General features: G+C 39.8%; 1 protein-coding gene across 1 annotated transcript; it reads right to left on the bottom strand.

The window, feature by feature from the left end:
• Positions 1-639: 639 nt before the first annotated feature.
• prss35 (serine protease 35) lies at positions 640-6422 on the bottom strand. The gene is made up of 2 exons (XM_079344015.1): positions 6269-6422; positions 640-3119 (listed from the first exon to the last, which is right to left on the bottom strand). Exon 2 carries the CDS (start codon positions 3098-3100, stop codon positions 1832-1834), a length of 1269 nt encoding a protein of 422 aa, XP_079200141.1. The 5' UTR covers positions 3101-3119; positions 6269-6422; the 3' UTR covers positions 640-1831.
• Between the last annotated feature and the right edge of the window lie 9826 nt (positions 6423-16248).

Raw genomic sequence — 16248 nt, 5'->3', positions numbered from 1 at the left:
TTAGAGCAGCTGGAACAACATAGCTCCTGCTGTTATTACATTTTAGTGTTTTGTTCTTTGACTTTGAATATTAGTTAAGTGAACTGGCAGAGCAGTCTAGAGTGTCTGTTTGTGCCCTGCTGATCGTTTCTAACATGCCTTAAGGAGACAGAGTCGCCGTTTGAGGGGTCTCTTTGAATGTTTACAAAGGCCCTGAAATGCTCATACACGCCACTGTGTTGAATAGGATGCTGATGACAAAATAGGAGTTAAAGAGTAAAATGAATTAAAAAAATAAATAATAAGTAAAAAGCACTTACAGCTTCATAGAGCTGGGAGTAATGACATACTGCTTTGAGGGTTTGTTACTACTAAAAGACAGCTTTATCATTGCCATCAGTAATATGAACTATTATCATAAAACAGTTCTGCAAGACATAACTGACCCAAGTAGAACATCCTTAGTTGAATGATGTGAAAGTGCTGTTTAGTGGTTTGAATGGAGGCTAATTTGTAGAGAAATAAGATAAAGAAAATAAACACTGCCTGCACCGTAGTATTACTGGAAGTGGTCTCATGATGGTTTAACCACAAACAAGAGTATAATAGAACATTTTTTGTAATCAGAATTAGTTATGGACACACAAATATACACACAGACAAATTGTAATCTTGGTTTAATGGTTGGTAGACTCCAATCCGCCTCATTATAGTCAGGTATTTGGTATTCAAAGGATACTCATATGTGGTTTTGGAACATAAACAACATGAAAAGATATCTAAAAAAACACATCACATCCCAGATATAAATATGTTAGCATATAACAGTATTGCTTTTACAATCTTATTTTACCCTCAAAATTAGAGAAATCTCAACAGATCAAGTAAATGGTTCAATGGGTCATGTAACACAACCCTTGAATGTAGCCTGACATTAAATACATAGTTCCACTCTAGGCTGCCAAAAATACATTTTGAGAAGCCCACATACAAAAAGTTAATAATTCCATAAATTAGCACCAGGTCTTCTGGATAAGCACCGATAGAATTATGTGCACAAAAATGTGAGCACTTTTCACTGTGTTGCAAGAACAGAGAAAGTTTTGATGTGAAGCTCACATGTCAAAAAAAAACCCAACAACCTCTGATTAGAATTCTTAACCTTATTTTCTCTATTTGGACAGAAATATAGACTTTTTAAAGGGTATTTCAAGAACAAAAACAAAAAATTCTAGATATACACAATGCAAAAATATCAGCTTGATCCATCAAATGTTCAAAAAAACAATTACTTCAATATCTCAACATTGATTACTTGCAAAAGAGAGAAACATCTAGTTGTTCTTGTGTCTTTTGTCGAAGGCCTTTTACATGCCAGTCTCTCCATACAAATCCTAACTGAAACACAAGATGAACTATCGAACCTTTGCTCACAAACATTTGACTTTGCGCACTGTTTTATCCAAAAACATGGTATATTAAAAAAAAGAGTCAAAATGGAAAGCAAAATTGCAGATCTGAAGGATCTAAAAACACAGACAATAGCCTACAAATGTTTTTTTTTTTTTTTTGCTCAATTATTTTTAGCAAATAAATTAGAAAAGCTGAAGAGCCACAGGTCTCTTGAGTCTGTATGGCTGTTTGTGGATTATGTTCATGTGTGTGTGTGTGTGTGTGCGTGTGTGTATGTTTTTGTAGATCAGTATAGCAGGAGTCACTGGGAGGCACAGGAGGTGGCGGGGAGGCAGGCAGAGGAGAGGCAGTCGTTGGGCCTCAGGGACAGAATGACATGGTTGGGATGGGAGCAGTCAGGGTGTCCCTTGTATAAAGAAGAGTCTGAGGGTTTGGTGTATTAAGCTACCTGGCACTCGCTCGAGTCCCCGTGGACCCAGTAGCAAATCTGAGCATATTTAAGAGGAGTTATCCTCACCGCCACGTTGTAATCCTGCTGTGTCCCGTCCCCGTTTACATCTACCCACTGATGGCCAGAAAACACCCCAATGATCTTCCTCTTCCACTTCTTCTTGCCAGGTTCCTTGAGACGGATGTAGACTCCCGAGCCGCTGGAGCCAGGTTTGGCGTCACAGTACTGATACAACAAATCTTTGGACTCATCTGAGACAGAGCAGAACCGGTACACTAGGTTTCCAGGCCGGTCGTCATCAAAACCAGAGAAGTGGATCCGTCCAGCAGGGAGCTTCTTCAGAGAGGGGATAACACCCAGATCCATATGCTTGACCTTTGGGGCTTTCTTCAATTCCAGAACAGCGTAGTCATAATCCGCAGTCAGCCCATCAGACACACCTTTGAACCATCCCTTAGGCACCTGGGTCTTCTTGACCCTGGTCCACCTAAATGAAGGTTTCTCAGGTTCTGCACTTCGCCGACTCCGTCTCTTTCCACCTTTTTGTTTTCCTTTCCGTTCTCCTTTACCACCATTGTCTTCCTTCTCCTGCTCTTCCTCTTTGTCTTCCTTTCTCCTCTTGCCCTTTCCTCGCCCCCCTCTACCTTTTCCTCCTTTCCCTCGTCTGGACTTCTCCTTCAGAATCCCAACACGAAGCTTTTGCACGCCATCTAGATAATCATTTCCATCATGGATACAGTGGGCGGCAGTCAGAACATGCTTGGGTGACACGAGAACTCCAGAACATCCAGTTGATATTTTGACAGAGGTGGAGAAGGGATATTTGGTAGAAAACTGCTTATCAGAGATCGTAAAGCGAGTATCTGTGCCGTACACCTCTCGTTTGCGACGTGAACTAGATGAGATGTTACCAGACCATGCAGTCACCTCATTGAGGCCCTGCACAGATACAGAGGTATATGTGCGTGTTCCGTTCTCATAAACCGTCTCGTAGGACAGGAACTGTTCAAGATCATCCAGAGAAGTGTCGGGAAGGCGACGCTGACACTCAATCCCACAGATCCCACTCAACTCAGGCTGAGGACGAGCTGAGAAGTTTGGGCTACTGAGAGGCACAGTGCGTCTTTTCCTAACCAGAGGGACCTTCCACTGTGGCCAGGTATACTCATCCTGTACGACATTCCCCTCAGCAGCAACAGTTACAACCACAGCCAGCACCGTCAGCGGGAGCAGGACACACAGGGGTATGGGGCCCATTGTTAAGTCGGGCCTGGCTCTGAAATGCAAAGAATAGAGATAGGAGTAAGAGAAACTTTGCAAAACAGTAGAATAAGAGATAATCTAAGATTTATGGAGAACTGGATAGGCAGCTGGAAAAAAAGTAAAGTTCTGATGCTTCATCTGGTGCCAACAATTCAACAGTTTTCAATAATCTTGCACAATACAGTTGTGTTTACTGGATGGATTGCAGCAGCAATTGTTGTTTTCAGAGAATTAATCATGTGGTACGACTGATAATGATGATGAGTATTCCCAAGGTTCTCAAATGTAGCCTACTTTATGTAGTCCTTTTGTAGCATATCTACAGGCTAAATCACTAAACTTAGATGTAACAAACATTATACTTTTCGAAAAACAGCAAGCTAACTTGCTGACATTAGCATGTAGCACAATGTAACATTTCCCAGGGGTAATAATAATATCTGCACAGAGCTGCTAGCAAAGTTTTGTACTCTGCCGGTACCTTATTAAGTTGTTTTCAGACACTGTTAAACATGAAACCAGGGAGTTAAACACAGATCAGTTTTACAGCCACAGGGAGGCAGTATACCCAAGCATATGAGAGGCCTGGAGTACTAAGGAAGCTCAGCAGTATGTGGCAGCACAACAAACTCAGGAAACTCTTTTTAAAGAGCATAATTCCTCAAAATGCTCAAGTTTGCAGAATTTCATTTGCATCGTAATTTTAATGATGCAGTAGCAGTAGTTTGTATGAAATATTTTTGACATTACAAAGAATTTGTCTTGAGTCAATGCATTAGCTGTGTGGTTAAGAGGAGATTTATGTCCTCTAAGTGTTACTGGAGGTTGCGGGCAGCGAGGAGAAGAGGATGAACCCTGATCCTCTGAACAGGCTGAGACAGTGGCTTGGAGGTTTGCCACAATGGTTAACCTTCTCCCTCAGTAATGACCATATCTGGTTTCCTAAGCTTCGCTCCATTCTTTGTCCATGCATATAAATGACATCAAGCATAGAGACTGTGCTGGCAGCAGACAGACTGCTACTTCATGCTTTCTTTCCTGAGCGAGATATTTCCGATAGTCCCAATGACCTCTGAAAAGCGTTAAAAAATGTAATAGTTTCATCAGACCATTACTTTAAGTACAGAACATTGCGTAAGCTCGGCTGTGGTGAGTCACACATGATGGTTCCAGGTAAAAGAAGAGTAAATCTTTTTGATGTGGTTCACTGAGAAGTTTTGGTACAGGAGTGCGAATCCAAACAATTTTTTTAAAGGGTCCTGCAGGCAGATTTCATTACAGCTTTTAGAGTTGTTGTATTGTATAAGACAGACAGGTTCATGTTTGGCGTATCACAAAACCTTTAGGGGTGTCATGGTTTATGTTTTATATTGTTTTTCAGAGTTTAGGTTTCCATGTTTTAATTTCTATCCTAGAGTTTGTTTGTTTCCCTTGTGTGTTCATGTGTTGTAGTGTTGATTGTTTACTTGTTTAGTCTTTAGTGTTTCCAATTTTATTTTGTAATTTCTTATTCTTCTTTTTCTGTGTGTGCATTGTTTTGTTAGCTCTCTGTGTCTTTAGTGTTTCATGATTTATTTAAGTTGTCTTCAGTGTTTCTGGTGTTATGTTTATTCCTGCCTCTCTGTGTTTCCCTCAGCCCTGATTGTCCTCACCAGTGTCTTGTTGGCCACACCTGTGTTTCATTACTCCATGTCTATTTAGTGTTTCTTCCCTCATGGTGTCAGTTCAGTGTGTGAGTGTGTGCTAGTTGTCAGTAGGTTCCTGGTCCTTGTGGCTAGCTGTGTTTTCTTCTTTTGGACTTCTTGGATTTTTGTTTAAGTAAGTTTTTGTTTGCCTCTTTTTTTTAAGACAATAAATAGTTTTTTTTCTTCTATGCTTGGATCCATTCCCTTGTTTCCAGTCATGACAAGGGAGCAGTTTGCATGTCAAATTTAAACTTAAATTGAATGTTAATTAGATGAAACTTCAGCATAAAAATAAGGAATTTGCAAAGCTCTCATGAGACTTAGCTCTTGACAGCTGTGGACCATGTCAGTGCTTTATTATCCACAGTAGTAGAATTAAAGCCTGACCCGTATTAGAAACTACATATTCCACTATATACATGCATTGTCATCCAAGTGAGTTCAGGCTTAAATGGGACTGTTTTGCTCACAGTATCCAATAAAACATACCGAATGGCAAACATTTAACCAGTCCCCAAACAGACTGTAATAAAGTACAAGCCCACAAAAGCTATAAAACAGGCTCAATAAATGAGAATAAAAAAATGACCCTCAAGATTTTGTTGAATTTCACACTCCCACATCGAGACTCAGACATAACACAAGTCCAGTAGAAAGCCTGTAATTATTTAGCAGAGTGGAAACTGATACGCTGCCATGATGGCTCTTGGTCTAAGAAGGTGCTCATTTGAACTTTTTTTCCGCTGCAGTCGGCTGAACAAGAAGCTGTGCCCTTGCCACCCCTCTGAGGAAGGAGTCCCAGGAAGAGGCCCCTATGAGCGAAGGCAACCAGTGGATGGCGCTGTGGAGCAACGGAATCTCCTACTCAATGGCACTGACTTTCAATTGCAGTATAGTTCAATAGTAAGTAAATAAAGGCTGATTTAACCCTTTTCAACAACTTAAACATCTTACTAGGAACACATTTGTGTGGAACGTCCATTGTTCCATGAAAAACTGTAAATTAAAAAAAAAAATCGCCCAAATACAGCCTTCAGATAAAACTTGAAATATTTCACCAAGTTTAAACCGTGTCTTTTTATATTCCACAATTCAATATATTAAAAGCAAATAAGAGCCCGCTGAATAAGGTTTAAATAGATGTCTGAAGCAAATAGTAACAAAACACTTTTCCCAACACAAATCAAACGTAGAAAAGCTAAGTAAAATAAGTAACTTAATTCAAAGGCTTGTAAGAATAGATTTCTGAAGCATTGATTGCAGATGGTATGGGCAATTGAGAAAAAAATACGACATATGGCCTTGAGAGAAAAAGGGAATGTTGTGCTCCGTAAAAGCTTCAAAATTCCCCAAAGAAAAAAAAGTGACAACCCAAGATAAATAAAAAAAAGGTTCTTATAAGCTTCACAAGCATGCATAAATAACCACTGCAGCATTGATAGATCATCGTGACTTTGTGAAGAGAGTGGCGTTCTACCTGCTCGCATCCGATTGATGGATATGTCAAATCCGCTGTGTATTGTTTGTTTTCCGGAGAAATATACAAATATGATCCCAGTGGAAAAAGTGGGGTTAGTGCATCCCAGATGTCCTGGTATCAGCAGGGAGACGACTCCTTCTCCTCATTGCTTCTTCAAAGAGGCTGAGAGAGAAAGAGAGTCACAGCCGGGACGCTCCGCGCAGCCTGCACTTGATGCTGAGGAGGGAGGGAGGGCGAGAGAGGAGGAGGGATGGAAAAAAAAAGATCTGAAAAGGGCTTTTTTTCACCACTTGTGACAAAAGCTTGGGTGGGACCAGACCAAGCGATCTAACTAAAAGCTGAACTGGGTGAAGTCAGCGGTCCATTGAGCAGTGTGCCGCTATACAGCAGGCCGACTGAGCGTCTGTGAGGGAATTAGTTCCACAGCTCCTTACAATGGTTTTTCAGGCGTTTCAATTCCGAGCCATGAGAGAGCCTCAACATCTGCATCATCTTTATTCTACAAGCCTGTTGAAGTGTTACACAAGGGCTTTTGCTTGCCTTATTGTAGAATCATGTTACCTGAAATAAACGTGTGAACACCAGTGTCAACATATGTAAAGTATAAGTCTAAATTCAATATATTGTTTTGGTTTGTGTACATATTGTGTTGCTTAGCCTAAAGCCCTGTAATTGATATTCATTCCAGCAAGGAGTTGACTCTCCTAACTTATCAAACTCTGAAATAATGGTGATATTTTATTACTTTTTTATAAAAAAAATTCAGTGTGTGCAAACTACAAATACGTTACCTGAGATACTGTATTACTACTTGTGTTCTTATGTTTTGGTATAACTCACAACTGAGAGTTAAATACATGTACAGAGTCACTGATAAAACTCCAGAAGCACTTGCTAAAATACTTTAACAACTATGTGTACAATTACAAACCTTAATACAAAGAGAAAGGCAGTCATTCCATTATTCATATACAGTTGGAACAATATAAAGGATATACAGAACATGCATATCTTCATGGAAAGTCTCACAGAAACTGTTGTTCAAATAACCTTCTTTTGTCAGTGTAATAAGAAGTGATGGACTGGATAAATCCTTTTTGTGTTTAGTCTGCATTATGCAAGGTTAGTACCAGAGAAAAAACCCTGGGCCCCTGGCCGACAGAGGAAGAATGCCATGGTGAGTAGTTGAAGTCTCAATGAGCCAGGAAAAGACATGGAAAATATGTGTGTAATGAGGGAGAGAAAAAGAGAGAGGGGAGGAGAGATAGTGATGATACACATCTGGCTGAAACAGGAATGATGGGTGCAAAATGTCAGCTTGATGTGAAACCCATCTTTGAGTTATCACTTCTGTCACTCACTTTGACGTACAGCAGACCAGTTCTATTGATTTCAGCTAACTACTTATAAACCAACACCTGTTCCTGAACCTATGAAGGTTTGGATGTGAGTGAGTGAGGGAGAGGGGGGGGGGGGGGGGGAGGGAGAGAGAAAGAGAGAGATATCAGTCTTGGGTGGCCTGCACACCTGACCAGCATTTTAAGGATCATGGTGAACGCTCATCCATGTGGGTGGGGATCACACACGTGCTTGTGTATTATCCTGCATAGAAAACTACAAATCTTGATGTTTTCTAAGCAATTAGGGAAGAACAAAACGTCAATATTGTCTTCATTCTCATTCTGTGTGGGCATGCATGTAGATAAAACATACCTTGATGAATGAAATGGCTGTGGCTCAACGGTAGAGTCGATGTCATCTCTCAACCAGAAGATCCAGGTGCTGCAGCAACAAGACACTTAACCTTGAATTGCTCCTCCTGCTTTGTCAGCAGCGTATGAATGTTTCATCTGATGTTCTCCCTACATAGCAACCACTGCCATCACTGTGTGAATGGGTGTGAATGGGTAGGTGTGACATGCGCTGTAAAAGTACTTTGAATAGTCAGAAGACTAGAAAATTGATATATAAGCTCAAGTCCATTTACCATTTACATATCTTAAGATATTGACCCATTAAAAAACATAGTGTTTGTAAACATACTGTTCAACATGGCTGATAGAATATTGGCCCTTTTGCACTGTGCTTATGCATATTCATACTCATGCGCAACATATTAAATTAACCAGCGGGCTGCGCAGTCTGGGTCACATCATGCAAAGCTTTCTGAAGACACTTTTTGAAGGTTAACTTGGGTTCACCACTTACTGCCATCTTTTTGAAAGTACTGAAGCCACAATATGTAAATAATTATACACCGAGCAGGAAGATGCTGAAGTCAGATGAATACATCCAAAATATCTTAGTTTAGCATAATAGAATAAACCATTTTGAAGTGAACAAACAACCCTGAACAATTCTGAGATGTTGTGGTTTAAAATATTCATATTTTTTCATTGTATTTCATCGCAGATTAATTTAACCACAGACAGTTTTCTTGAGGTCAGCATCTAGTGTTCATTAGAGGAACTGCAGCTTCAGACACTGACATTCAAGGTTCAAGGTTCTTTATTGTCAAATATGCTCCATGTTAACATACAGCACAGATGAAATTGCAATCCCCCCAACCCCCCAGTGCAAACCTGCAGTGCATAAAAAGAGCACTAAAAAAAACAAAAAAAAAACAAAACATGTTTCCTCTGTAATCTGTCATTGTTACTGTTAGCAGTGTTTTGTCTGAAGTGAAATATGGTTGATATTGTTAACATTGATCAATGCACTTAGCCAAGACCTTTAGCAAAATCAAAGGGTCTATAGTTTTAATAGACAAAACTGTCATGGTAGGGGGCGCTGGTGGCGCTGGTGGCGCAGCGGCAGTACGCGCGTCCCCATGTATTGAGGCTCAGTCCTCATGCGGGCGGCCTGGTCCGGCCTGTGGCTCCCTTCCCCGCATTTCTCTCCCCACTCTCTCTCCCTGATTTCCACCTCTATCCACTTTCCTCTATAATAGAGGCAAAAGGCCAAACATAAAATCTTAAAAAAATACTAATAATTGTCATGGTAACCAACACAGTAATTGCTGATTTACTATGCTGATTGTTTTGTAAGCAAAATGAACAAATGAGGAATGTGTCAATCACAAGCCACCGTCCTTCCTGTGTGTGCCCAATGAAAGTGACCAATATGCCTGGAGTTGCACTGCTCACCTTCGCTGGTCGTGTAGACTCAAAATCAGGAGTCATTTCAAACAAACCAGCATGTCACATGTTTTATTTGACTAAGCAGTATATCACTGTCTTTTTATGTAGGCTATGACATTTTGACAGAATGAATGAGAAAAGCTCTAGCTTGGTGCGATCTTGGTTAACATGGCAAGGTAGCCTAGCATACTTCAGTGAACAAGCTGGTTTGCTATACAAAATCAACAAAGAGTTTGCATTACACCGTTCCCCTCCAGCCTGCAGGTGTCACCTATATGGACAACAATTCAGCCAGCTTTCTGAACATCTGAAAGGCTAGCTGAGCTTTCATTGCTGTTTAAGTGGCTGATTACATGTTAATGCCCACATAAAGAACTGTGTTGAGTCACATCAGAAAGTGCTGTATAAAAGAGATGTGAACCAGAAGTCTCTATACTGTTGCTGCCTCTCTAAATCCCATTACCATACCAAACAATGATCAATGTCACAACCCTCACAGATGCAGACACGGACACATAAGATATGCTCCTGTTTTCATTTAAGTTGAAGGCCAAAGGTCATAGAAGGAGAGAGAGTGCTGCATGTGCTCTCAGCTTTGTTGCTTCCAAATAGAAAAGCAATGAGTGATATTTCTGCTCGGGGTCAGGGTTGTGTTGTGTGTATAGAGGAGCTTTTGTACAAGGTGTCACACCCTCACAGGAAGTGCTCCCTTTGAGTTCTGCTTTTGTAGATGGATGCTATTGGTGGGCGCTAAATTTCAGGAATTTCATTAGTTGTGTTTGGGTGAAGTGGATTAGACCTGGCCCACCTTCACAGCAGTGAACCAACGATGTAGGCTGCTCTCAAAGGAGTACACATTGTTTTTTAATGATAACCTTTGGGTTAACTTTTCTTATTGAGCACCCTAAAATACAGTGTCTCAAATTGAAACTATTTGCCATTCTGACTCCAAATGAAAGTGTTAAGAGTGCCCATACTTTTCTCTATTGAAGCTGTATCTCAGAGGACCTTATATTGCCCTTTAAGCTGCATGCAGCAAAATACATTAAAGGTTGCCTGCATGGACTGCACTAATAAACCACCTCAGAGGGCTGCAGTGACCCACAGTTCACTTCCACAAGCTTTATTTTGACAACTGAATGGTCTCTTAGCTCTGCTTCACACTAAACAGAACACCATTGATATGATAGGACTCTCTACCTCACTGCCTCTCACTCTCCCACGCAAACATTAATATGGTATATATAGTAAATATATATAAACATAAAAGGGATAGTAAGATAGAGGTCTCGCTTAGATCCACATACAGTTTATAACAGTTTTTTAATGGTAAATATTTGGCTAAATGGTTAGCATGCCAGCACTCAGAGACAAGACTGTACGTGATGAAAGGCTCACTGAAGTCACACGTGTTGATTTGAATCTCATGTTTAAATGAACAGGCAACCACAGTCCTGCTGCAAAGACCGACCTATGGACTTAATTTTCAGGAAAGGGAAAAAGCTTTCCTTTTTATACTGTTGATCCACATGAAATATAAAAAATATGCTGAATTGGTCCCTTTGGGGTTTGAATTGATTCATTGCCAAAAGTAAAGGGTATCTTGGGTCTAATTCATGAGTGAGGCAAATATGGAGCATTAGATTGGCAGACAGATTAGTGGGGTGTCAGTAATATGCAGATGATTGACAGGAATAATATGATGAGGAGGAAGCTGAGTCATAAGATTTGACTTGGCCATGCCCTTTGGCAAAGTATTCCAAAACATTTGATAGGAGAATATTAGTTTATCTTTGAGGACATCTTGGCTGAGCTTTTTCCCACCTGCACTCCTGTCTTGAAAATTTTAGAACGGGCCGAAAATGTTGGGTGACATTGTGTCAATAAAGGGAGGTTTTTCTCTTTTTGATGTGGATGGGGTTTGATGACAGTTTTGATGCCATGATGTAGAAAAAGATGCCACAGATGTGGTGGACAAAACAACAGAGTTTGACTATGATGACAGTTTTTGTCTTTTTAAATGTGCTATGTAAAATTTGGCGTATTGAACCTATAAACAAATGAGTGCAAAAGAACAAGCTGGCAAACAGAAACAAGCTTTGTTATGTGCAAAAAGATCCAACTGTTCATGCAATGGTTGCAAGATATTAAGTTCACCACTTCAGCCAACTTGCTTCGGTAAATTTTCATTAATGTGTCCTCATATAGTATGTGCAGGCATCACCTCACCCTGACTTCTTGTGGTTGGGTTTTTTCTTAGAGGCTGGAAACAGTCTGGGTGAATTTGGGTTTAAAACGTTTAACTGTTGGTTTGCCTTCACTTAATGCAGCTAAACCTGAATATTTTGAAAGATTTAGGTTTATTTCATGTTCAAAAAGGCTAGGACATTAAGGAGCTCAAACATCTGACAGGAACTCACCCTGGAACCATCACAAATTGCTGGAGCAATAGAAGATGTATGGGCTATCATGCATGCAAATAGATAATGGCAAATAGACTTTTAAAAACATTTTCAACAAGACTTAATCCTAAAATGCTCCAAACACATCACTCCTTTATCTTTTATGTTTACAAAAGTGGCTCTAAGAAATCAATGGAGCACCAAAATCCTTGGGCTACATGATCCTGGGACTATAGATATGCATCAGTTGTAAATCCAGCACTCACATGTTTTGAGTTATTTTAGTCTTAACCAATGTTCTGTACTGACTTGACCACCCATTTGGATAATAGCAATGCAGTTCCACAACCACCATACTAGTGTGGCTGTAAGTGTCGTATAAACAGTAGTTGTCTTTAGCTGAATATTGAACATCAAACAACAACATAAGCAACAGTATTTATTGTGTTTGATAGGAGTACAGCACTGGATTTCAGTTTACCTCATGGGTTAAGGTATTATGCGGCCCTTTGATATGCAAATTAGCAATCCATTTGGTGAGTCCGTATTGTAAACAGATGTATTCCTTTAACACCCTCAATGACTCACTCTGTGTGTGGCCTTGTGTTTACACAGACTGGGGGAAATCCCTTCCTGCAATAAAAGCATGAATATATAATTCTGCATCATTTTACATTATGCTCCAGAAACATCCTCCATAGAGGTTGCTAATCATCTCTTCCTGTGGTTGAAATAAGAAGAAACTGCAAGCCTTCCTTTTTCATGGATAAAAATAGTATTTGGCAGAGGTAGAAAGTGACAATTTACAGTTAGTCATGCTGTTATTGAATAGCTGTTTTGTGCACTTTTACTTTTTGACTATTTTCACCTTTACTCAAGCCCATTTTTTGTGGAAAGTCATATTTGCTATTTAGAGATTTCTGTTCCTCTGTCATTTGTTTTGCACTGCACGTTTTTCCTTTTCATTCCCCAACCCCCACTCCCTCAGGTTTAAGTACTCAGTGCTTTCAGAATGTTTTTAAAGGAAAATCCTTTTATTTGAGTACATAGTATTGCTATTTCATTAAAATTATTCAAAGCAACTGAAGTTTTACTTGAGGACAATAATGTGTACTCTTTCTACTTCTAGTATTTGGACACTTGATGTTTGCAGTTGTGACAGATGATCTTGTAATTTCTGGTACAGTAAGAGTTAATTCAGAAAAGCAAAAGTTTATGAGGAGAATGACACTTAGGAGTTAGGCCTTTGAAAAGGTGATCTATAAATAGGAGGCTCCCTTGGTGCTCTTTCACTGACCTCTAAGCCACATAGAGTTATCTTCCCCCTCCCTCTTCTGCTTAGAGACAAGGAACAGAAAAAAAGAACTGAGACTCCCAACACCATCCCAGCAGAAAAATCTGGGCTTGAAAAAACAGGAAGCAAAACAAACATTACCAAGCCCAGTGCTTATCATGATAATAATGTGTGCACACCGAGCAGGGCAAGAGTTCAAACAAAAGTTTGCACAAGATGTTGCAGACATGAAATACGTTCCACCACTTAGCAATAACTTTGACACCATACAATACATATTTAGCAGATTATAGCTCTATCGGGAGACTGATTTGGCAACTCAGAAGAAAGTGGAACCAAAAACGTAGGCCTGCAGTGGAGCAGTGCAGTGTGTCCGCACTAAGAGGAGACTGTTTTGACACGCAGAGACAAAACTGGTGATACATGACGTTTATCCCTGAGAGAGCTCTCTGCCAAAGGACAAGAGAAATGCACAGGACGAAGGATGCATGGGAGAAAAGGAACTTGTTTAACACAGATCCAGAGACTTGCAGATACAGTGCGTCAAAAAAAATAGTATAGCACACCCCCAAAGCAAATAAGAAAACATATGCAACTGAATATTCTCCCACAAAGAAACACAATTTCAGTGTATTACGTGGAAAAGGAATAAGAAAATAAAATGTACTCATTAATTAGTTTGCCTTTGTTCAGAACTGGCTTTCATCCAACAAACTATTGTTAAACAAAAATAAATCATATTGTGTTTTGCTCGGTACGAGAAACTCCAGCCTTGACTATTTCTTTTAATGATGGATCATCCCTTGAACATGCTCCTCTTTTAGATACCTTGGCCTTTGGATTGATCCAACTCTCTCTTTTAAGCAACACATTGAATACATTACAAACAAATTAAGTTGGAACTTAGGTGTTCTTTTTTGATCTATGAATTGCTTTACCTTACAGATGAGGAAAATAATTGTTATGCAGATGTTATTACCAAAACTGGATTATGATGACATTGTTTATCAGAATACATCTGAAACACATCTTCAACCTCTCAATGTTAGTTACAAGAGCCTCTGCAGATTTATTTTAAGGTGCCCCTATAAAACTCATCACTGCTCCATGTACGAGACCCTGAACTGGTTACTCCTGAACTCAAGGAGACATTGCCATTGGCTCCAATTTATCTTTAGATATTTCCACTTCAATTTCCCCTTTTATTTAAAACAACATTTAAGACCATACAATTCCTCATACTCTTTAAGACATGCTCAGCAGACTTTTTTTTTCTTGTTTCCAAAATCAACAAAGAAATCAACAGGCGGGCATTTAATTATAAAGCTCCTTTGGACTGGAACAATCTACTAACAAACATAAGATCAATAAACTCACTTTACCTTTTTAAGAAAGCACTACCAGCACTGCCATCTTGCTACTTTAATAATATGTCTTTGTCTTGTTGATTGCAAAATATGTCATGCATATCTACCTCTGATGGTTTTGTGAGGGTGCTGTGGGTTTACAGGCGGGATATGAGGGCGCAAGGCTGTACATTGTATGTAACTGTCTGTATTTACTCATTGTGCTTTTTGTATTGGACCCCCTTGAAAACGAGATGGATCATCTCAAGGGGCTATCCATCAAATAAACAGAATAATTCACATATAAGCACATACAGTATATTATTTCATGGATTTCATCCATTTAAAGTATTAAACCTGATGCATTTGAGTATTTATCACTTGAAAACTTTTGCAAGTGCTTTGGTGAACACCAAAAAAGCCTACAAACAAATATTCAAAATTGTAAAATGATTTCATACACTAAGAATGAAGCAAGGAAAACAAAACATCTTCAGCGTGTTTGCGTTGAAAGACTGAAAGACTCCATATTCTGCAGGGTCCCAAAGGTTATACATACACACTGTGACTAGGTTAACACACTAACTCTGTCCTCTTCCTCGAGAAGAAAGGGCGTTTTGTTGAAGTCCAATGATGACGCCTCTCTCTGCTAAATGCCATTTAGCAGTTTGACTGGAGAAGCTCAGCTGTCTCTGGGACCGGATCTTTGCTCTCTGATGCTCAGTGTCTCGTTCAGGTCTGTTTGGCAAACCTTGACCTGCCCCCCATCGCAGCTGTTTTTATTTTGTGGTCAGACTGAGTTCAGTGGCACACCTTGTTTTGTGGGCACATTCACTATTAGAAAGGCTAAATCACACCCACACAGACATGCGGGCAAGTCTGTGCGGGCAACAAAAACAGAGGCACACTTTACAGATTTATTGGCGTATTGTTAAAAACAGCATTGTGAAATCCATCAACACTTTGCACGTCCTTGGCTTGAAATATGTAAATAAATTCTTGGTATGAGTAAAAAGCATGAACTGAAAGCTTTAAGTCTCTGGATGGCCATTTATCCACATAATTATCTTGTGTAGCATATTATTATATACATTGGGTACGGAAAGTATTAAGACCCCTTTACATGTTTCACTCTTGTTTTTGTTTTTCTGCCCCATACAATCCCAACAGTGAAACATAGTGGTGGCAGCATCATGCTGTGGGGTATTTTTCAGCTGCAGGGACAGGACAACTGCTTGCAACAGAATGAAAGATGAACGCGGCCAAGTACAGAAATATCCTGGAAGAAAATCTCTTCCAGAGTGCTCAGGTCAGACTGGTCAGACTCAGACTGGGCCGAAGGTTCACCTTCCAACAAGACAATGACGCTAAGCACACAGCTAAAACAACAAAAGAGTGGCTTCGGAACAACTCTGTGACCATTCTTATCTGGCCGAGCCAGAGCCCTGACCTAAACGCTCTGATGATCTCTGGAGAGACCTGAAAATGGCTGTCCACCAATGTTCACCATCCAACCTGACAGAACCGGAGAGGATCTACATGGAAGACTGGCAGAGGATCCCCAAATCCAGATGTGAAAAAACTTGTTGCATCATTCCCAAGAAAACTTGTGGCTGTATTAGCTCAAAATGTGCTTCTATGCAATACTGAGCAAAGGGTCTGAATACTTGACCGTGTGATATGTTGGTTTTTCTTTTTTAATAAATTTGCAAACATTTCTGTTTTTTGAGTGTACATTAATAAGAAATAAAATGAACTTTTTTGATTTTATCAAATGGCTGAAATGAAACAAAGG

Source organism: Symphodus melops, assembly GCF_947650265.1.
Source record: "Symphodus melops genome assembly, chromosome: 5".
NCBI classification, from domain to species: Eukaryota; Metazoa; Chordata; class Actinopteri; order Labriformes; family Labridae; genus Symphodus; species Symphodus melops.
Note: the sequence above shows the minus strand (reverse complement) of the source record. Positions and strands in the feature narration are given on the sequence as shown.